The sequence below is a fragment of the Musca vetustissima genome, unplaced genomic scaffold (genome assembly GCF_032173495.1).
Source record: "Musca vetustissima isolate MV318-11 ecotype Yass unplaced genomic scaffold, APGP_CSIRO_Mvet_v1 utg14244, whole genome shotgun sequence".
Taxonomy (NCBI): domain Eukaryota; kingdom Metazoa; phylum Arthropoda; class Insecta; order Diptera; family Muscidae; genus Musca; species Musca vetustissima.
In genome coordinates, this window is record NW_026875857.1 from 62,918 (window position 1) to 87,058 (window position 24,141).

Here is a 24,141-nt window from a genome sequence, read left to right on the forward strand (position 1 = left end):
TTTAAAGAATATTTATAGCCTTCGATGAAGCCTTAAGGCGTGGATTTTTTAAAGAATATTTAAAGCCTTCGATGAAGGCTTAAGGCGTGGATTTTTTAAAGAATATTTAAAGCCTTCGATGAAGCCTTAAGGCGTGGATTTTTTAAAGAATATTTAAAGCCTTCGATGAAGCCTTAAGACGTGGATTTTTTAAAGAATATTTAAAGCCTTCGATGAAGCCTTAAGGCATGGATTTTTTAAAGAATATTTTTAAGCCTTCGATGCAGCCTTAAGGCGTGGATTTTTTAAAGAATATTTGTAAGCCTTCGATGAAGCCTTAAGGCGTGGATTTTTTAAAGAATATTTAAAGCCTTCGATGAAGCCTTAAGGTATGGATTTTTTAAAAAATATTTAAAGCCTTCGATGAAGCCTTAAGGCGTGGATTTTTTTAAAGAATATTTAAAGCCTTCGATGAAGCCTTAAGACGTGGATTTTTAAAGAATATTTAAAGCCTTCGATGAAGCCTTAAGACGTGGATTTTTAAAGAATATTTAAAGCCTTCGATGAAGCCTTAAGGCGTGGATTTTTTAAAGAATATTTAAAGCCTTCGATGAAGCCTTAAGCGTGGATGTTTTTAAAGAATATTTAAAGCCTTCGATGAAGCCTTAAGGCATGGATTTTTTAAAGAATATTTTTAAGCCTTCGATGCAGCCTTAAGGCGTGGATTTTTTAAAGAATATTTGTAAGCCTTCGATGAAGCCTTAAGGCGTGGATTTTTTAAAGAATATTTAAAGCCTTCGATGAAGCCTTAAGGTATGGATTTTTTAAAAAATATTTAAAGCCTTCGATGAAGCCTTAAGGCGTGGATTTTTTAAAGAATATTTAAAGCCTTCGATGAAGCCTTAAGGCGTGGATTTTTTAAAGAATATTTAAAGCCTTCGACGAAGCTTTAAGGCGTGGATTTTTTAAAGAATATTTAAAGCCTTCGATGAAGCCTTAAGGCGTGGATTTTTTAAAGAATATTTAAAGCCTTCATCGAAAGCCTTAATGCGTGGATTTTTTAAAGAATATTTAAAGCCTTCGATGAAGCCTTAAGGCGTGGATTTTTTAAAGAATATTTAAAGCCTTCGATGAAGCCTTAAGGCGTGGATTTTTTAAAGAATATTTAAAGCCTTCGATGAAGCCTTAAGGCGTGGATTTTTTAAAGAATATTTAAAGCCTTCGATGAAGCCTTAAGGCGTGGATTTTTTAAAGAATATTTAAAGCCTTCGATGAAGGGTTAAGGGGACCTCCCCCATTATCAATTTTATATTTTTAAGATTTTAAAAGGGCTGGTGAATGAATACCAATGCATGTTAAGGTTTGTAACATTGCACATATATATTTGAAGATTTAAAAAGGAAGACGAATATTTTAATTGTTTTGTTGCTGTTTTTTTTTTTGATTAAAGAAAAGTTCTTATTTTTGATGGCGGGCATGATAACTCCTCACTGGAATATCGGAATCCGAAAAATCAAACGATTTTAGGAAGAGTACATGTCTGGCTCTCGTATGAACTAGGATTATTGACTTCGCACAACAATTGACAAAATGGCGGAACTTTGAAATTTTTTTTTGGAAAATCGCCTATTTTTTTTTACCACAAACTAAGTTTAAAAATAAGGAAGGTCTTCACCGATTGGCTTTATCCTAGTTCATACGATAGCTATACACTCACAGAGAAACGTCCCAAAATTTGAAATCGATTGGGTTATTAGTTTTTGAGTTATCGTGCCCGCCATTCTGATTCGAGAAAAATGAGTTTAGAATCACTCTTGCCGTCACTTGATGCTGACACAATAAATCGACTATATCTTCAAGAGTTCTTGAGATTTTCACTTGAAATTTTGTAGAAACATTCTTGAAGTAGTGTAGATTCGAATAACTAAATAAAATTTTTTGACACCGAGAATGGGGGGGTCCCCTTAAGGCGTGGATTTTTAAATAATTTTTAAACCCTTATCTGAGGTCTTTATGCATGCATTTTTTTAAAGAATTCTTAAACCCTGAGGTTTTTAGTCGTGGATTTTTTAAAGAATTTTTAAACCCTTCTCTTAGGTCGTTAGGCTTGGATTTATTAAACAATGTTTAAACCCTACTCTGAGACCTTTAGGCGTAGATTTTTAAAGAATTTTTAAACCCTTCTCTGAGGTCTTTAGGCGTGGATTTTTTAAAAAATTTTAAACCCTTCTAGGCCCTTGAAACCCCCAAATGACAAATTACAGTTACCTCAATTAAATAATGTGATTGGGACATTAAAAATACCTGAAATGTGACAGGACAGGGTATATTGTGTACCTAGAATGGAGCTGAACGTGCATATGGGTTCTATGACATCAACATCAAAAATCCACTCCCCTTAGTTGCAAAATGCTTTACTAAAATAGTTTTGGGAAGACATGTAGAAGTTCTCGCCGTTACAAATATATCTTTATAAAAAAAGAAAAAAACAAATTAAACTTGGCCCGACCGATCTTTTTATGGCCTCCCTATGTTGGACGGTATAAAAACACCATTTAAATATATAAAATATTATATTGATACAGTGTCATTGTATATATATATATATGGACAGCGCAAAATAGATGACTCATGATATTACCAATAATAGTTCGTATTTTCGTCAACGGAAATACTAACAACAATTCTAATTGTAATTGTTTAACCGGAGTGGGCATTGTGCCATCATCAGTTTTCGCTTTGCTGCATTTATTCACAACAAATATAAGAATGGACAATAATAATAGCAACAACTGCATTTAGTGGTGATTAAAGGTTAAATAATAAGGGAGAATAATGAAATTGTATATAGCCCATATGTCTCAAAAATTCCAACATTATTAAAAACTACTTGAATAAAAAAACATATAGACTCAAGTTAAAAAATAAGGAAGGTCTTATCCGGTTGGCTTTATCCTAGTTCATACGATAGCTATACACTCACAGAGAAACGTGTAAAAATTTGGAATCGATTGGGTTATATGTTTTTGAGTTATCGTGCCCGCCATTCGCAAAATCAATGTTTGAAGAAAAACGCGTTTAATGTTTGATAATCACTCTTGCCGACACTTAATGTTGACACAATAAATCGGCTATATCTTCAAGAGTTCTTGAGATTTTCATTTGAAATTTTGTAGAGACATTCTTGAATTAGTGTAGATTCGAATTAAATCAAATGAGGGGTTCCCCTTAATAACAATATTAACAAATGTTTAGTCCATTGCTTTCTATCAAGAAGTATTATTTTGAATTATAAGTATTTCAATAGCTGTGTGAAATCAAAATGTAAATTTTTATTGGAATTTCAAAAGATCGCCTTTTTGTTAGAAATCACTACCAATTTTATGTGTCCAGATAACGAATGCGGATCATTTATTTTAGTTGACGAGGACGCTGTCAGTAGTTCAGAATGCAATTCATACCCTCGACACATACGTAAAGGCATCAATGAGTTAGCAACGACATCCATGATATCCTGGCAGTCTTCCATGAGCTAAACCATTTTCTTTTAGCAATAACATTAACTTTTCGGGTGTTCTGATAGGGGGCCTTTAAAAAAAAAATCAAGGCCTTGACCTTGAAAAAATGCTTTTTTTAAATCAACGTTTTTTGTTGGTCCTTGAATAAATGTTCTTTAAAGATTCCCCGCCTATTATACCCTACACAGCTATGATGTCAGGGTATTATAGCTTTGTGCAGCCTCAAGAGTTTGTAACACCGCGAAATATTAAATTGATACCAATTTTATTGTTGTATGTACACGCGTATGAGTTATACGTAAATATTTAAAGGTGTATATGTGTTATGATATTATTAAGCCCACTAGAGGGCAGAAATGTAGCGTCGATCGCTTTAAAATTTTACATGAAGTTCCAGTTATGATCAAGGACGACGCCTATAATTTTCGGTGATGTTGAGATGATATTTAGGGGGTGCAATGAAACGAAAACTTTATTTTTGTCAGATATTCTAGTTGCTTTAGAGGCCATTATTATATGTAGAACAGCAGATATTATATTCCAAGGGTTAAATCAATCAAATTTTTATATTATAGCGTAAATATTCACCTCGGGAAAATAAGATTTGGAAAATATGCCAGGGTTTGAAAGTGAAGATTTTGACTTATAATCGGCCAACGAGGGCAAATGCCGCGAAATATTGCCCAGGCTCAGAATATAGAACCTCAGAATGATAGATTTTCGTGGTAGTTGTGTAGGGTATCATACGGTCGGCCCCGTCCGAATATTCGGCTCCGCTTACTGGTTATAGACTTCAAAAATAATTTTTTAATCCCGGAATTTTTTAAGAATCCCCACCTATTATAGACCTATTATGGATTAGTCTTTGAAAACTATTCTTATGAAAATCGCAGCCTCGTATTGTCTAGCCCTTGAAAACATATTTTGTTTAGACCCTGAAATGTTTTTCTTAAAAATACCACGCCTTTTTAAGGCCTGAAGAATATTTCTTAAAAAATCCACGCCTTATATGGGTCCCTGAAAAATATTCTTTAAAAATGTATGCATAGAAAAGTATATATAGTCTTTCTTTCCGTAAAGATGAGGGTATATGGAAGTGAAATCGTTTGTATTTCTCATTCGAGAAAATTACGCTAAAAATGTTGGGAAGATCTCTCACTGATACCTGATACTGGCACTATAAATCGGCTATGCCTTCAAGATTTTATTATTATTATGCCTTGGAATTTTATAAAAGGCATTCAAGAATACGTATAACCTCCAATTTCGAACCATTTTCTTAACTAGACAAACATATCCTTTACAAAAAAGTCGGCCTGGGCCGACTATATGATACCCTTCACCACTTTGGGTATATTCTACATATGTATCCGAAAAGATGTCGCCTTTTTGAAGGAATTTCGACATGACATTGAACGAACTTAAATATGTGATTATTATGTCTTTCTGGAACCTATGCTAAATTTCATTTCATTTCAAACCTGACACACGCTATTCGGTATGCTGCACTGTTTAAAATTTAACCTCAATCAGACACATATTTATATATCTAAATCTGAGTCGATTTTCACGAAATTTAGCACACATCATTCTAGACCTAATTCAGTAGGCTATACCAAATTTCGTGCAAATCGAATGATATATATAGGGTTTTTGGTAGAACATTACCTAAAATCGAAACTATATATGGGAGCTATATCTAAATCTGAACCGATTTTCAAAAAACTTAGCACACGCTCTTCTAGACTTAATTCAATACGCTATGTCAAAATTCGTGCAAATCAGATGAATTTCAGGGACCTTGGTGTACCATTTACCTAAAATCAGGCGAAACTATATATGGGTGCTATATCTAAATCTGAACCGATTTTTACGAAACTTAAAACACATAATTCTAGATCTAATTCAGTAGGCTATACCAAATTTCGTGCAAATCGAAAGATATATAGGGACTTTGGTACATCATTTACCTTAAATCGGACGAAACTATATATGGGAGCTATATCTAAATATGAACCGTTTTTCACGAAACATCATTCTAGACCTGATTCAGTAGGCTATACCAAATTTCGTGCAAATCGAAAGATATATAGGGACTTTGGTACCCCATTTACATTAAATCGGATAGGGTTCGTCCTTGGACCGATTAAGTGACATGTGCCAAATTTCATCCAAATCGGATGATAAATCCGACCTGTACTTTGTTCACAAAAATACATGGACGGACAGACGGACGGACAGACGGACATGCATAAATCGACTCAGAAAGTGATTCTATGCATATTCTCAAAAGAAACCATGGGTCTATCTCGATTAGTTTTGCCTGTTACAAACATATGCACAAAGACATAATACCCTGTACCATACTGTGGTGAAGGGTATAAATACATATTTAAATAGCCAACAATTTTATTACAGAATAAGTTTCTTCGTAAATGGTGTCACTCAGTAGCTCTGCAGGTACCAATTATTTTTTTCAAAGTGCCAATTAATTGTATTTAAATAAAGCCCCTCCCAACATGACAAATTTGCTAATCAACACGAAAATTTATTTGCTGCAGTCAATGCGGAAAAGGTGTGAAAAAGGACATGTAAATAAATGCAAGGAAGGCAATCCAAGGTGCCTTTGAAATTAAATTGAAATTTATTATTCGATACGAGTTGGTAATGCAAACTATTATTGCGTTTATTTACTTATGGAAAAAGAAAACAAAAAATGCAACACATGTACACACATTTCAAGGTGTTCTATTAGAACATTTTCAAGGTTCATTATAAATTATTAGAAAAGTTTTGTAAAATGCAACAAAAAAGAAACAAAAACAAAATGTTTACTAACCTCCAATACAAATGGAAATGGATATCAGCAACAATATGCAAATATCCTACATCTTGCTCTCGGGGCACTGAAGAAGCAATATTCCTAAATGGTCGACATCTATGAAGTGACAGTTTCGGTTGTAGTTTTTGTTGCTATTGCAGTTGTTGTTCTTGTTTTCTGGTTTCTATTGGCCGCTGCATGCCTGCCTGCCAGCTTTCTTGCTTGCCTTCAGCCATGAAAATGAGCGTGGGTTTTTATTTCATGTTTCCGTTTCCTGCAGCCGTTTACATACCACAAACTTCTTGGTTGGCTTGACTTGACTTGCATGTATTTGACACTTAGATATTATCTCCGTCTCTGTAACATTGTATGGCGGCGATCCTTTTAGCAATGACGTTTGGCTAATAGTTGTGTGGTTGTGGCCTATTATGGGTGTGGGTTTTTGAGTATTGAACATTGTGGGTAGTTTGGTGGGGAAGAGATAGGATTGAAAAAAAATTATTAAATAAATCCACGGCTTTAATGGGGTCCCCGAAAAAAATCTTTAATAACTCCACGCCTTGTATGGGTCCCTGAAAAAATATTCTTTAATAAATCCACGCCTTGTATGGGGTCCCTGAAAAAAATATTCTTTAATAAATCCACGCCTTGTATGGATGGGTCCCCAAAAAATATTCTTTAATAAATCCACGCCTTGTATGAGGTCCCTGAAAAAATATTATTTAATAAAAACAGGCCTTGTATGGCTCCTTGAAAAAATACACATACCATTCTGAATTGAGCAACCGTGCATATACCGTTTGGTATGCTGCAGCACAGAGCGCTGTTCACAATTTTATCTCGTTTATATGGAACAGACGTAGGCTCTTCGGTGCACCATTTACCAAAAATCGGAAGAAACTATATATGGGAGCCCTATCTAATTCTGAACAGATTTTCACAAAACGTCGTATACATTAATAAGGACCTATCTCAATACGTTCTGCAACATTTTGTATCAATCGGACAATCCTTGGAAGTTTGGTGCACCAGTTACCAAAAAATCGGTATAGGGGAGATATCTCCAAATCTGAACCGATTTTCACAAAACTTCGTATTCATCAATGTGAACCTATTTTAATACGCTCTGCAAAATATTGTCTCAATCGAAAAAATTATGGAAAGTTTGTGGCACCATTTACCAAAAATCGGACGATACTATATATGAGAGCTATATCTTAATCTGAACCGGTTTCAACAAAACTTCATAAATATCAAGCAGGACTTTATCTAGTACGCTGTGCAAAATTTTGTCTCAATCGGACAAACTTTGCGAGTTTGGTGCACAATTTGCCTAAAATCGGAAAAAACTATATATGGGAGCTATATCTAAATCTGTACCTAATCTAGTACGCTGTGCAAAATTTTGTCTCAATCGAAAAAAAATTGTGATTTGGTGCACAATTTTCCTAAAATCGGAAGAAACTATACATGGGAGCTATATCTAAATCGTAACCGATTTCCACAAAACTTCGCATACATCAATTAGGACCTAATTCAGTACGCTGCGCAATATTTTTTTCAATCGCAAAAATATTGGAAGTTTGGTGCACCATTTACCTAAAATCGGACGAAACTATATATGGGAGCTATATCTAAATCTGAACCGATTTTCTTCAATTTCAATAGGGTTCGTCCTTGTGCCAAACAAATGGGCTGTGTTAAATTTCCTCCAAATCGGATCATAAATGCGACCGGTATTTTGCTCACAATAATACATGGACGGACGGAAAGACATACGGACATGAACAAACCGACTCAGAAAGTGATTCTATGCATATTCTCAAAAGGAACCATGGGTCTATCTCGATTCCTTTTGCCTGTTACAAACATATGCACAAAGACATAATACCCTGTACCACAGAGTGGTGAAGGGTATAACAAATCCAGGGACCCATGTCCCTGAAAAAATATTCTTTAACAAATCCACGCCTTGTATGGGTCTTTAGAAAAATATTCTCTAAAAAAACCACGCATTGTATAGTCCTTAAAAAATATTCTCTAAAAAACCACGCCTTGTATGGGTCTTTAGAAAAATATTCTCTAAAAAAACCACGCATTGTATAGTCCTGAAAAAATATTCTCTAAAAAAACCACGCCTTGTATAGTCCTGAAAAAATATTCTCTAAAAAAACCATGCCTTGTATAGTCCTGAAAAAATATTCTCTAAAAAAACCACGCCTTGTATAGTCCTAAAAAAATATTCTTTAAAAATCCACGCCTTGTTTGGGTCCCTGAAAAAATATTCTTTAAAAATCCACGCCTTGTTTGGGTCCCTGAAAAAATATTCTTTAAAAAATCCACGCCTTGTTTGGGTCCCTGAAAAAATATTCTTTAAAAAATCCACGCCTTGTTTGGGTCCCTGAAAAAATATTCGTTAAAAAATCCACGCCTTGTTTGGGTCCCTGAAAAAATATTCGTTAAAAATCCACGCCTTGTTTGGGTCCCTGAAAAAATATTCTTTAAAAATCCACGCCTTGTTTGGGTCCCTGAAAAAATATTCTTTAAAAAATCCACGCCTTGTATGAATGGGACCCTGAAAAAATATTCTTTAAAAAATCCACGCCTTGTATGAATGGGACCCTGAAAAAATATTCTTTAAAAAATCCACGCCTTGTATGAATGGGACCCTGAAAAAATATTCTTTAAAAAATCCACGCCTTGTATGGGCCTTTAGAAAAATATTCTTTAAAAAATCCACGCCTTGTATGGGCCTTTAGAAAAATATTCTTTAATAAATCCACGCCTTGTATGGGCCTTTAGAAAAATATTCTTTAATAAATCCACGCCTTGTATGGGTCTTTAGAAAAATATTCTTTAAAAAATCCACGCCTTGTATGGGTCTTTAGAAAAATATTCTTTAATAAATCCACGCCTTGTATGGGTCTTTAGAAAAATATTCTTTAAAAAATCCACGCCTTGTATGGGTCTTTAGAAAAATATTCTTTAATAAATCCACGCCTTGTATGGGTCCCTGAAAAAATATTCTTTAATAAATCCACGCCTTGTATGGGTCCCTGAAAAAATATTCTTTAATAAATCCACGCCTTGTATGGTCCTTGAAAAAATATTCTTTAATAAATCCACGCCTCAGTTGGCCCTTGAAAAATATTCTTTAATAAATCCACGCCTCAGTTGGCCCTTGAAAAATATTCTTTAATAAACCCACGCCTTGTATGGGTCCCTGAAAAAATATTCTTTAATAAATCCACGCCTTGTATGGGTCTTTAGAAAAATGTTCTTTACGCCTTGTATGAATGGGACCCTGAAAAAATATTCTTTAAAAAACCCACGCCTTGTATGAATGGGACCCTGAAAAAATATTCTTTAAAAAACCCACGCCTTGTATGAATGGGACCCTGAAAAAATATTCTTTAAAAAACCCACGCCTTGTATGAATGGGACCCTGAAAAAATATTCTTTAAAAAACCCACGCCTTGTATGAATGGGACCCTGAAAAAATATTCTTTAAAAAACCCACGCCTTGTATGAATGGGACCCTGAAAAAATATTCTTTAAAAAACCCACGCCTTGTATGAATGGGACCCTGAAAAAATATTCTTTAAAAAACCCACGCCTTGTATGAATGGGACCCTGAAAAAATATTCTTTAAAAAACCCACGCCTTGTATGAATGGGACCCTGAAAAAATATTCTTTAAAAAATCCACGCCTTGTATGAATGGGACCCTGAAAAAATATTTTTTAAAAAAATCCACGCCTTGTATGGATGGGTCCCTAAAAAAATATTGTTTAACAAATCTACGCCTTGTATGGATGGGCCCCTAAAAAATATTGTTTAAAAAATCCACGCCTTGTATGGATGGGTTCCTAAAAAAATATTGTTTAAAAAATCCACGCCTTGTATGGATGGGTTCCTGAAAAAATATTCTTTAAAAAATCCACGCCTTGTATGGGTTCCTGGAAAAATATTCTTTAAAAAATCCACGCCTTGTATGGATGGGTCCCTATAAAATATTCTTTAAAAAATCCACTCCTTGTATGGATGGGTCTCTATAAAATATTCTTTAAAAAATCCACGCCTTGTATGGGTTCCTGGAAAAATATTCTTTAAAAAATCCACGCCTTGTATGGATGGGTCCCTATAAAATATTCTTTAAAAAATCCACTCCTTGTATGGATGGGTCTCTATAAAATATTCTTTAAAAATCCACACCTTGTATGGGTCCCTAAAAATATTCTTTAAAAAATCCACGTTTTGAAACATTTACAATATCTCTCCATCAATAATTTAATGCAAGTATAGGTTTCCAAAAATAATATTTGTCGCATTGCTGAATCCGAATCCTAATGAGACATTTGAATTCATCAATCTGTACTTAATATCAAACAACCGAAACCATAAACCTAAGACAAAATCCAATTTGTAACACAAAAGAAAAATCATTTTTTCCATTCCTTATGCATTTCGTTTCGCATCTAAAAATATCCATTGTAAGCAATTCGAAAAGCATCCGCATCCATAGTATTTAGTCGGTATTTCCTTTCATTTCTAGGTAAAATATCAAAGAGCAATACTGTGACCTTTCTGTTTGAGACCTTCAATATTTTTTTTTCTAGGTGGATACGAGCACAACAATGGTGCTGAGTAATGCAGAAGTTGCTACGCCCACCAGATTGCTTTGTTCTCATTTTTGTTTTGTTTTCTGGCATAACAGCCAATATTTCTTACATTTTTACACACGTACATATACAGACATGCATGTCCTTTTTGTAAGTTAAGAGGACGAACGTCACTACTTCGTTTAATTAAAAACCCATCACGAAAATTACAAGTTAAGAAGCGGTTAATTATTGTACGGAGAGATAAATTATTCCTTCAAGGCCCACTATGGACGTGAATTTTTTAAAGAATATTTTTTTCAAGACCTATTTGAGGCGTAGATTTTTTAAAGATTTTTGTTCAAGGATTTTTTGAAGCGTAGATTTTTTAAAGAATTTTTTTCAAGGACTTTTCGAGGCGTAGATTCATTAAAGCATTTTTTTCAAGGACTTTTCGAGACGTAGATTTTTTAAAGAATTTTTTTTCAAGGACTTTTCGAGGCGTAGATTTTTAAAAGAATTTTTTTCAAGGACTTTTCGAGGCGTAAATTTTTTTAAAGAATTTTTTAAGGACTTTTCGAGGCGTAGATTTTTTAAAGATTTTTTTTTCAAGGACTTTTCAAAGCGTAGATTTTTTAAAAAAATTTTTTTAAAGGACTTTACGAGGCGTAGATTTTTTAAAGAATTTTTTTTTTCAAGGACTTTTCGAGGCGTAGATTCATTAATTTTTTTCATGGACTTTTCGAGGCGTAGATTCATTAATTTTTTTCATGGACTTTTCGAGGCGCAGATTCATTAATTTTTTTCAAGGACTTTTCGAGGCGTAGATTTTTTAAAGAATTTTTTTCAAGGACTTTTCGAGGCGTAGATTTTTTAAAGAATTTTTTTCAAGGACTTTTCGAGGCGTAGATTTTTTAAAGAATTTTTTTTTCAAGGACTTTTCGAGGCGTCGATTTTTAAAAGAATATTTTTTTAAGGACTTTTCGAGGCGTAGATTTTTTAAAGAATTTTTTTCAAGGACTTTTCGAGGCGTAGATTTTTTAAAGAATTTTTTTTCAAGGACTTTTCGAGGCGTCGATTTTTAAAAGAATATTTTTTAAGGACTTTTCGAGGCGTAGAATTTTTTTCAAGGACTTTTCGAGGCGTAGATTTTTAAAAAAATTTTTTTTTTCAAGGACTTTTCGAGGCGTATATTTTTTAAATATTTTTTAAATATTCTTTTTTAAGGAACGTGGATTTATAAAGAATATTTTTGCAAGGAACAATACAAGGAGTGCATTTTAAAGCATATTTTTCCGGAACCAATACAAGCTGTTGATTTTTTCAAAGACCAATACATGCAGTGGATTTCTTAAGGACGATTTTTTCAAGAGGATGTCCTTAAGAAATAAATTTTGAAAGAAATTCTATTATTTGTTATGTGCATGAAGGCCTCTTTGTCCTTCACACACCTTGAACATTGAAATAGAAATTAATAAACTGCTGATAACCATTCCTCTACCTTAACATGTCCGATTAAACCTTGTTTCCTTGACTTTTTCTTTCCATTACTTACCAATTTCTATTGCAAGTTCATTTGAACTTGTTTTGCAAGTAAAGGAAAGCGGCAACAACAAAATTACAGGAAGTTGTTGCTTTTATACCTTCGTGACTAGAAACAAACATTCTTCGAAATACACCCCCTCCTACCAAACCTGCAAATGGATATTTTTTTGCATGTCCTGCCATTACATACAGACCTTTCTTTCAAATGTCATTGTTGTATTAGCAATGACTTTTAAAAACGGTGGATTTTCTACGACCTTTATACGCCGTTTTCTATTAAAGTACAATTGATAAGAAATATATTGAGATAAAATGGTAATCATAAAACCCTTGTTGAACATGCTGTGAAAAATATGAGACAATGAGGCTTTAGTTACCTCTTTTAGCTAAATTTTCTAGAAAAACACCAAAATTGTCAATATATTGTCCAGGCCCCTTTTCCACTTTAAGGCTAACCACATTTTCTAACCAAAAAGGTATTTCAGATTTCCTCAGTATACCACCCCATGCTACATTTTTGCCATTGGTGCCATTTAGAGTTGAAAATGGAAAATTACAACCACTTCGTAATGTTAAAATATAGTCATTTCGGCTGGAAAATGTGCCAAGGTCCATCAAAATACCTTTTAAGAGCAGGGATCGTTCAATGTGGGCTATACCAAAATTTAACATTTTTGGTAGGAACTTTTCCACGCGTGATATCAAAAAATATGTAAATAGAGCTAATTCGGTTGAAACACTAGTATGAAGTTCTAAAAATATCAAAAATTGGTAGTACCGTTAAATGGGGAGCTATATTAATTCGTGGACTTATAATTGTTATACCCTCCACCATAAGTTGGAGTGTCGTCGGAAATTGCATGTATGACTTTCCTGTTGCATGTATGACTTTCCTGTTGAAATCCCGATAGAGATCACACTGACATTGCAATTACTCCTAGGACGTTTGGTATTGTCAATGCTCCACGTTTTAGCTCCCATATAACGCCACCATCCTTATCATACCCTTCGCCACTATGTGGTACAGGGTGCTATGTCTGTGCATATGTTAGTAACAGGCAAAAGGAAACGAGATAGACACATGGTTCCTTTTGAGAATATGCATAGAATAACTTTTTAAGTCGATTTATACATGTTAGATTGTAAATTAATTGTAATCCGAATTGGATGAAATTTGGCACAGCTCACTTATTTGGCCCAAGGACGAACCCCTTTGAGAAAATCGGTTCAGATTTAGATATAGCTCCCGTATATAGTTTCGTCCGATTTAAGGTAAATGGGCACCAAAGTCCCTATATATCTTTCTATTTGCACGAAGTTTGGCGTAGCGTATGGAATTAAGTCCAGAATAGTGTCTGCTGAGATTCGAGAAAATCGGTTCAGATTTAGATATAGTTCCCATATATAGTTTTGTCCGATTTTATGTAAATGGAGCACTAAAGCCCCTATATATATCTTTCGATTAACACGAAATTTTGCATATTATGCTGAATTGCGTCTAGAATTATGTGTGTCACGTTTCGAGAAAATCGGTTCAGATTTAGATATAGCTCCTATATATATTTTCGTCCAATTTAAGGTAAATGGGGCACCAAAGTCCCTATATATCTTTCGACTTGCACGAAATTTGGCACGGTGTACTGAATTGAAGCTAAAATGATGTGTGTCAAGTTTTGAGAAAATTGAGTCTAGAATGACGTGTGCTAAGTTTTGAGAAAATTGATTCAGATTTAGATATAGCTCCCCTATATACATTTGTCCGATTTTATGTAAATGGTGCATAAAAGTCCCTATATATCTTTCGATTTGCGCGAAATTTTCCATAGTGTACTGAATTGAGGATAAAGTGATGTGTGTCAAGTTTTGAGAAAATCAGGTCAGATTTATATATAGCTCCCATATATAATTTCGTCCGATTTAAGATAAATGGGGCACCAAATATCCTTTTTATCTTTCGATTTGCACGAAATTTGGCATAGGGTACTGAATTAGGTCTAGAATTAACAAAATGACGTACCTTTGGAAAATCAAATATTTTAGACAAAATACCAATAAATCCGATTGGATTTATCCTATTCATGCGATAGCTATATACTCATAGAGTAACGTGTCAAAATTTGAAACCGATTGGATTATAAGTTTTTGAATAGTCGTGCTCTCCATTCGTAAAAACACGGTTTCGAGAAAAACACATTTAAATTTGCCATAGAAGTGGGTTATGTTTACTTTTAACAAGATAGCGGAAAATCTTTCCGTGTTGTGTCCTCTCTGTTATTCACCACAAAGTCTTGCTATTTCTTCTTGTCAATAGCCTTGCGCCGATTCAATACCATGGAGACAGAATACTTGAGGATATGGAGGGTATTGTCATTTAAGCTCGCATGTAATGTCTAATAGGTTGATATTATATTCCATACAAAGCACCAAAATGCTCGCACGAGTTTCACCCTCCACACAAACACGTGCAGGAATACACATCGGAATAAAAAAAATTAAATCGACTATATTATATTTCTCTATATAAACAAATCGACACAAAAACCAGTGAGCGGAGCAATATAGTCCAACGGGGCCGACTATATGATACCCTACACAACTACCACGGAACTCTAACATTCTGCGAATGTTTTTTCCGAGTCTTGGCAATATTTCGTGATATTTGCACCCTATTGCCGATTAGATGGCAACAGCACCTCTTCCTTACACTGACATATTTTGCGAATATTACTTATATTCAGTGCAGCCCTTCTAATTTGTTGTCCAAATTCCCTTCAACATGGGTTGTGTCGTGATGTTCGGCATATAATTGTGGCCTATAGATCGACTCGAAAACAAACAAAAATTTCCAAGCGATCAGCGCTATATTTCCGCCCTCTAGTGTAGCAATGGGTTACTAAACAATATCTGAATACGTAGTCGAAAAACTGGGTTTTGGACCCAGATTTTTTTAAAAACTCTTTGAAAGTCGAACTTGGGTCCAATCCTGACTAAAATGATAGAATACAATTTGTCGTTTCCAAAATGGTGTGATATGTGGCTATATCTGTTGTGAATATGGGCCTTAGAATCCTACAAAAAAAGGAAATTCTGTCTCGTAGCCGGTGTTGGTGTCTGTCCACAGGAGAAAGTCTTAAATGTCCGGTCGAAGGCCGGCCATCCATAAAACTATTCTATTTAAAAGGAGATTCTGTCGCGTAGACGGTGTATGTATCTGTCAACAGGAGAAAGTCTTAAATCCACGGCCAAAGACCGGCCACAAAAAAAAAAACTATTCATTTAACAGTAGATTCTGTCGCGTAGCCGCTGTTGGTATCTGGGAGAAAGTCTTAAATCCCCAGGAGTTTCTGTCGCGTAGCCGGTGTGAAAGGTGAAAGTCTTAAGTCTTAAAACCCACCCAAAAAACCATTCTATTTAAAAGGAGACTATGCCTTGTAGAAAGAATTCCCTTGTTTTTATAGGGTTCTGAGGCTCATACCTTTTGATCCACAACTGATATAGACGCATGTCGCACCGTTTTGGAAAGGGCAAGGACATTGTAGTCTATCAATTTAGTCCGGATTGGAGAGGATCCAAGTTCGACTTTTAGGGAGTTTTTCAAAAAAATCGAGGTCCAAAACCCAGTTTTTTGACTGTATCTCCGGTTTGAGATAAGCCCATCATATCACCTCTAAATGGAAAGGTCTTTTTATAAGCTTTAAACTGATACCCATTTTATATTAACCGGATTCGTAGAACCGGATATAACCGGGTACGCGTACCCGAACTTCTGGTCAAATTACCCGGTAACCGGGTACGACCTCCAAGAAAAAAAAACCCATAATTAGGGTAAAAATACCTACCTCTGGAAAAAAATTCAGAAAAATCTGATCGTTTTTACTAAACTACAGTTGTTCCCTGTGGCCTGTATCGGGTTTACAATTTATAATGGACAGGAGGACGGACGGACACTCGTGTCTAGATCGACTCAGCTAGTCGAGATATAATCGGTATACTTAAAGGTGGGTCAAGGACCAATATTTCGCGGCATTACAAACTCTTGGGAATGCACAGAGTTATAACAACCTGATAACATTGTTGTGTAGAGTATAAATACTTTCCCCTGGATTTCTTTGGGGTAAGTTCTTATTCTTCAGTTTGCGACCAATGTTCAGTACCGCACTTCTACCCACATACGTCTTCAATGTCATATTTATCTGAATCAACTTTACGCTTTTTTGAAAAATTTTCCAAGGATGTTTCTCCATCTGCACCAATGGACTATATGCATCCTTGATGTTTGTAAATAAATTTAATGCATAGAAGGGGTTGGTCCGGAAACCACAACTCTCATTTAAGGATAGTTATTGTTTATTTCAGTATGACTACTTTACGAAAGGATATCCATCTGGGTGAATATGTATATATAACGTATAACTTCTGAGCCTTCCCAGTAATCCGCCGGATAATGTTTCTTTCTCTCATTTTCATCAAGGATTTTTTCCCTCATCTCTTATATGGAAATATGTCCTTTCTGCTTTGAGTGACATTTCATTTACCTGTTTTTTTTTCGTGACATTCACACAAGAAAAATTATTTTCAATTCGAATGAAATATTTCACGCCTTTTTCATAAAAATTTACTAAAATTACATTTAATTGATTGACAGTTGTTCTACAACGACGAGCCAGTTAGCGGACTGGCTTAATAGATTGTGAAGGAGGCATGAGGAGGCTAACAAAACAGTAATATGCTTTTAAGCGATTACAAGCCATTTACAGAGGCAAAAATGGGCTGGGGAGAAAATAGTTAGGTTATGTGTGTGTGTGTGTGTGTGTGTGTCTGAGTAAAGGGCAGACGTTATGACAAATACCATTCTTGAAAATAGCTAACTTCGGTGCTTGTAAGAAAATAAGTAGAAGAAATATAAAATTCCGTTGGATAGGAGTTCTCGGGAGTTGGAATTATTAAGAAATAATTTACCAAATAATTTTGGCGGGATGGAAGGGAAGAAGAAGGAGCAAAGACACACTAAACACACTAAAGTTATTAAGTGAACGAAAACGACAAAAATATCCTACACCACCTGCTTCTTTACTTCTAAAAGTAGACTGAGTGTTCTCAGGCAACACTCTCAGGCAACAGCTATTGAGTGAGGGGGGTGCCGCACATTGTTTTACTTTTTCCTTTGGTACCAAAATTGAAAATATTTTACATGGTGGCGATTATTAAATCAAGAAAATTAGATGAGGGGTAGGTAGGGGTAGATGTAATTAGGTCTATTAAGTGCTGATTAAAAGTGAGATTATCTTAATGTGAACCAAACCAAATCAGGGCACTTATCGCAATGAAACGATGTAATCACATTTATTGAATAAATTTAGGGGGCTGGAGGGGAAGTGGCAGGAAAATTGTTTACCACATGGATAGAAATTGTTTTTCAAAATGATTTCGCCCAAGGCATAGGCTTCGGCGTGGATTTCTAATTTTTTAAGGCATAGCCTTAGGCGTGGATTTCTAAAATTGTTTTAAGGCATAGCCTTCGGCGAGGATTTCTGAAATTTTTTCAAGGCATAGCCTTAGGCGTGGATTTTTTAAACATTATTTTTTCAAGGCATAGCCTTAGGCGTGGATTTTTTAAACATTATTTTTTCAAGGCATAGCCTTAGGCGTGGATTTTTTAAACATTATTTTTTCAAGGCATAGCCTTAGGCGTGGATTTTTTAAACATTATTTTTTTAAGGCATATCCTTAGGCGTGGATTTTTTAAACATTAGTTTTTCAAGGCATAGCCTTAGGCGTGGATTTTTTAAACATTATTTTTTCAAGGCATAGCCTTAGGCGTGGATTTTTTAAATGGATTTCCGCATGGATAATTTGTCTATCCACTGTTTGCAATTTTGTCACTAATCCTTCCTTTTTATTATTTTTTCAAGGCATAGCATTAGGCGTGGATTTTTTAATCATTATTTTTTCAAGGCAAAGCCTTAGGCGTGGTTTTTTTAAACATTATTTTTTCGAGGCATAGCCTTAGGCGTAGGTGTGGATTTTTTAAACATTATTTTTTCAAGGCATAGCCTTAGGCGTGGATTTTTTAAAACATTATTTTTTCAAGGCATATCCTTCGGCATGGATTTTTTAAAACATTATTTTTTCAAGGCATATCCTTCGGCATGGATTTTTTAAAACATTATTTTTTCAAGGCACTAATCCTTCCTTGTTTTTCTTTTTTTTTTATTCCAGGCATTTCCTCCTTATCAAGTTGTGGCGATCCCGACCGCCTACCCGAGCTGCCACCCGGTGATGAACAGCGACTGCAACGTGCCGCTATGCATTTGCAACAAAAACTCATTCTCCGAGAATGGCTGAAGGATCATCGGCTGCAGCATCACTATCAACGTCTCCTCAATGTCGAGGTTGCCTCCCTCGAAGATGTCTATTGGCTCGAAGATTCACGGGCCAGTAAAATTTTGGGAAAAGATTGGCAGGTATGGTCACAAGCCAGACAAAATCTACCCACATCGAAGGCCCAGTTGGATGCACTGAAGGCCCAGTTGTGGTCCACCGTTGTTAAATCCAGTCAACATCAAGATGCCTGGACATGGGGTGGTATGCTGGTGGTCTCCGTCTCTGTGGCCGGCCTGGTCACTTTGGCTGCCATGACCCAACCATCCTTGGCCCCAGAGGCTCGCCACTCCTTACTGCAATACGTAACGGGAAAATATCTACTTCCGGCAAATTGTAAAGTCCAATGGGATTGGAAAGATCCGGCGGTGGTGGGTGGCACTATGTGCTTTGTTGTGCGGTTCTATCAACGCAACGGCCAGCCTTATCCCATCTGTGATACAGATCAATTTTTTGTTGAAGTTACCGAAGGTACCCGCAAAATGGTAACAATCAGTGAATTGGGTTCCCCGACGGATCCAAATAATGCCAATATTGCAAAGGTGAAATTTACAGTGCGCACAGCAGGGCAGTATAAAATATCGGTGATGATTGGTTCCAGCCATATTGCCGGATCGCCATTTACAAAGACCTTTATACCGGGTCCCATAGATGCCAGGCGTTCGAGATTTATAAGACCGGCAAGTACGGTTATTTGTTGTGCCGGATCGCCGACCTTATTGCACATCGAACCGAGAGATGAGTTCGGCAATGCTTGCCAATTTGATCAGGGTGTGGATCCGGTTAAAGTAAGATATTCTGAAATGCCCCCAAAAATTTGTGGTTATAAAATTTTAATTTTTTAAGGGCTACCACGTGGAAACCTATGACCTAAATGGCCAACCCTTGGAGAAGTTGCGAAATGCCATTGCCTTCACCTATGATAGGGTAAATGCTCGAGTTGCCGTTACCGCTTTGTTTCCCGAACCCATATGTCTACGTGCCGTTATAAGTTATCTAGACCAAAAGTTACCCAATGGGGACTTTGATATTATAGTTTTAAGCAGTGAGTCCCTCAATTGAATATAGATCTTCCACGGATTCTAATGTCCTCCCCCTTTCTCTTTCCAGGCAGCGACACCACATTGGTGCATAAAAATATCGCTTCACGCAAGCACAACATTTGCTATGAGGCCCGCCTCCTCAGTATATTTGGTGCGGCCAAATCTAAGCCACGTAAAGTTCTCTGTTCGGTGGGTCCGAAACAAGTGAGTTGTTGGGGAGCCTGCCCCCCCTAATAATAATCCTCGATTTTTACTTCGAAATTTCATTGATCAAGAATTCTTTAATATTTCAGGTCACGATCAAAGAGATGATCTTGAAATTTATACCCAAACGGATTGCCACATTTCGATTGTGTCCCTCGACAAAGTTCCATTTTTTGCCACAACTGCCGACTCATGTCCATGGACCGATTTTCATAATCGATGATGGCGCCCAGCCGAAAATTGAATTGGCCTCTAGGGATCGTAATATTATTGCGGCCACGTTTACACATTTTTTACTGAAGAATATCGGAGGTTCGGAAACCTTTAAGGATAAACAGGATTTCTTTTATCATGAGGTTCGGAAATTCCATGCAAATTATTATCATGAGAAGTTGTCGTTGAAGGTGCAGCGAGATAAAATCCTGGAGAGTAGCATGAAGGCTACGAAGCATTTTTCGGTTTCCGATTGGTGTGGTAATTTTGAGGTTACCTTTCAGGGGGAGCAAGGTAAGTTCGAGAAAAACACAATATACCTTCTTAGAAGTCATATGTAAATAGCATGTGCTTGGTTATGCCTTGAAAATGAATTTTTAAAAAATCTACGCCTTAGGCTATGCCTTGAAAATGAATTTTTAAAAAATCTACGCCTTAGGCTATGCCTTGAAAATGAATTTTTAAAAAATCTACGCCTTAGGCTATGCCTTGAAAATGAATTTTTAAAAAATCTACGCCTTAGGCTATGCCTTGAAAATGAATTTTTAAAAAATCTACGCCTTAGGCTATGCCTTGAAAATGAATTTTTAAAAAATCTACGCCGTAGGCTATGCCTTGAAAAAAATCTACGCCTTAGGTTATGCCTTGAAAATGAAGTTTTAAAAAATCTACGCCTTAGGCTATGCCTTGAAAAAAATCTACGCCTTAGGCTATGCCTTGAAAAAAATCTACGCCTTAGGCTATGCCTTGAAAATGAATTTTTAAAAAATCTACGTCTTAGGCTATGCCTTGAAAATGAATTTTTAAAAAATCTACGCCTTAGGCTATGCCTTGAAAATGATTTTTTAATAAATCCACGCCTTAGGCTATGCCTTGAAGATGAATTTTTAAAAAATCTACGCCTTAGGCTTTACCTTGAAAATGAATTTTTAATAAATCTACGCCTTAGGCTATGCCTTGAAAATGAATTTTTAATAAATCTACGCCTTAGGCTATGCCTTGAAAATGAATTTTTAATAAATCTACGCCTTAGGCTATGCCTTGAAAATTAATTTTTAATAAATCCACGCCTGAACCATTTTCTCTTCCAGGTATCGATTGGGGTGGGTTACGCCGTGAATGGTTTGAACTTATTTGCAGTGCCTTGTTTGATCCACGTGGTGGCCTGTTCTGTACCTTCCACGATAAACGACAGGCCTTGGTCCATCCAAATCCTCACCGGCCACCCCACTTGAAATTAAAACATTTTGAATTTGCCGGAAAAATTGTCGGCAAATGTTTATATGAAAGTGCCTTGGGTGGTACATATCGGCAATTGGTGAGGGCCAGATTTACCCGATCTTTCCTTGCCCAGTTAATAGGTTTAAGAGTTCACTATAAGGTAAGTTCCGAACCAATTTTTGAAATTTAAAACTGTTATTAACACAATTTTGTAAATTTTATTTTTAGTACTTCGAACAAGATGACCCGGATTTGTATTTATCAAAAATTAAATATATTTTGGATACAGATTTGGATGCAAGTGACTCGTTGGAATTATATTTCGTTGAGGATATCTATGATGCCAGTGGCCAGCTAAGCAAAACAATTGAGTTGGTACCGAATGGTTCGAAGGTGCGGGTTACAAATGCCACAAAAAATCAATATTTAGATGCGTTGGCCCAGCAAAGGCTATGTAATAGTGTTAAGGACGAAGTGGATAGTTTCCTGAAGGGTCTCAACGGTATTATACCGGATAATTTGTTAAGTATTTTCGATGAAAATGAATTGGAGGTAAGGCTTACACATCGGGCAAGAGAAAGTCTATTTAATTTAAAATCTCTTCCTAGCTTCTTATGTGCGGTACCGGCGAATATTCCATTGCCGATTTCAAGGCTCATCACATAGCGAATGGCAACTCATCGGAGTTCCGTCGTGTCTTGGCCTGGTTTTGGGCCGGCATTAGCAATTTTAGTCAAACGGAAATGGCCCGTTTACTGCAATTTACCACGGGCTGTTCCCAACTGCCACCCGGTGGGTTTCAAGAGCTTAATCCTCAATTTCAGATTACAGCGGCTCCGACATTTGGTAATTTACCAACAGCTCATACGTGGTGAGTACTTGAAGGGTATAAAATTTAGAGAATGTTTTTGATACCCTGGACTAATGAATGATTTAAAAAATGATTTAAAAAAAATCTACGCTTATGGCTATGTTCTAAAAAATAATTAAAAAAACACGCCTATGGTCCATACCCTAAATGGTGTGGGGTATTTTATAGTCGGTCCCGTCCCACTTTGACACTTTTCCTTACTGTTTTTATTAAATTATCTCTTCTTCTTCTTTTTATTTTTACAGTTTCAATCAACTCTGCTTACCCGACTACGAAAGCTATGAACAATTTGAAAAGGCTTTACTATTGGCCATTAGTGAGGGTACCGAAGGTTTTGGCATGGTCTAAATAAAAATGGAATTTTTGGAATCCTCAGAGAGAAAGCCACAGAATGGAAAATGTATGCCACATGAAAAAATTAGTAATTTGTATATGAAAAAGTGTGTTCCTTAATAATAAGTTAGTTAAATGTAGTTGTAGTAGAAAAAAGACGAGGCATTTGATACGAGGTGGAGTTAATGTAAGGAATTCAATACCGGTTTTTATTTAAGAAAATATTTAAAAGTGGATATAAATTATGTATAAGAAAATGCGGATACCATGGTTTCCAATTGATAGAGAAAGTGTTGAACTCATAATTTTGGAAATTTTCTTCAAAAGTTCTGTGGGTTCTGACTACCTTTACCTTTTCTAAAAACGGTAGATTTCAACTAATTCCGAATTCCTTACATTTACACACCCTCCCCACTATTTCAAATGTCATATTTTTGAAATACGTATGTTTGTATTGTATATCTTTCTGAATAAGAGAACGTGATTTATTTTTGCTGTTGTACTACTGCGGAATAATGCTCATGAAATCCACAAAATCGTAACATTTCATCAGCAATAATATCAAAAAGTGACGAACAAAAAAACCAAAGAAAAAAATTAAGCAATAAGTAGAAGAAAAAAAATCATTCATAACTAAAATCTTATACTAGTAGTGTTTTGTTGATATCCAAAATGACCTACACCACTGACTTCGATCGGGGATATTGGGCGACCATTATAGCAGACGCTTAAATATCGCCAGCCTGCTAATGTCCTTCCAGGATGGCACCGTAATTATAGCAACTCTCCACCGTATCATCCTTATTTTATTTTATTAATCGTATCACTCTATATGTATACCATAAATTTGAAAACATAATCTTAATGTAATACAGATGTTGTCCTCTAGATGAACTAATGGTTTGTGCCATTACTGACGATCAAAGGGCCGTAACTACACTTCAATACATTTGGTGCGTATCTGTACTATTGCAAAGACATGTTAAACGGGTTCTAACGGCAATCATCATAACTAATTTTATTGATATTTAATGAATCACCATGATAACACTACTAATCATTCATCCAAAGAATACACACTTTTTGAAAATTAATCCGCATTTCCCAATCTATGTTTCTGTAATTTTGGCTTCTAAATGGATAAAAATTATATATGCATATCTTCTTGAAGGTTAATTGCAAAGTTCACGGCCTCCCTCAGAATTGTTTATTCAAGAAAATTTCCTTCCAAGTCTGTAAATGGATTGTAGCCACACTCCAACTTATCGGACTCTTTGCTTCAAAATAGGTAAATTTTTGAATTTTCCTAGTTCCTACTTTTTTCAATATAAGCAATCAGGATAGTTCCCTTAGTTTTTTGTTGGGAATATTCTCCCCAGAAGCTATTAATACAGAAAACCCGTTTATACCCA

At 35.6% G+C, this 24,141-nt stretch overlaps 1 protein-coding gene across 2 annotated transcripts in view; it reads left to right on the forward strand.

Moving 5' to 3' along the window:
* LOC133338360 (apoptosis-resistant E3 ubiquitin protein ligase 1-like) overlaps positions 1-22,759 on the forward strand; it is a 61,330-nt gene extending 38,571 nt beyond the window's left edge. Inside the window, exons 2-9 of one of the 2 annotated variants that reach the window (XM_061546536.1) lie at positions 18,683-19,632; positions 19,691-19,889; positions 19,955-20,091; positions 20,163-20,598; positions 21,396-21,685; positions 21,754-22,077; positions 22,134-22,396; positions 22,642-22,759. In XM_061546536.1, the coding sequence (XP_061402520.1) occupies positions 18,683-19,632; positions 19,691-19,889; positions 19,955-20,091; positions 20,163-20,598; positions 21,396-21,685; positions 21,754-22,077; positions 22,134-22,396; positions 22,642-22,744 (2,702 nt within the window). In that variant the 3' untranslated portion in view covers positions 22,745-22,759. The remainder of the gene's footprint in view (positions 1-18,682; positions 19,633-19,690; positions 19,890-19,954; positions 20,092-20,162; positions 20,599-21,395; positions 21,686-21,753; positions 22,078-22,133; positions 22,397-22,641) is intronic. The other variant, XM_061546537.1, reaches the window with a different exon arrangement.
* Positions 22,760-24,141: the final 1,382 nt, after the last annotated feature.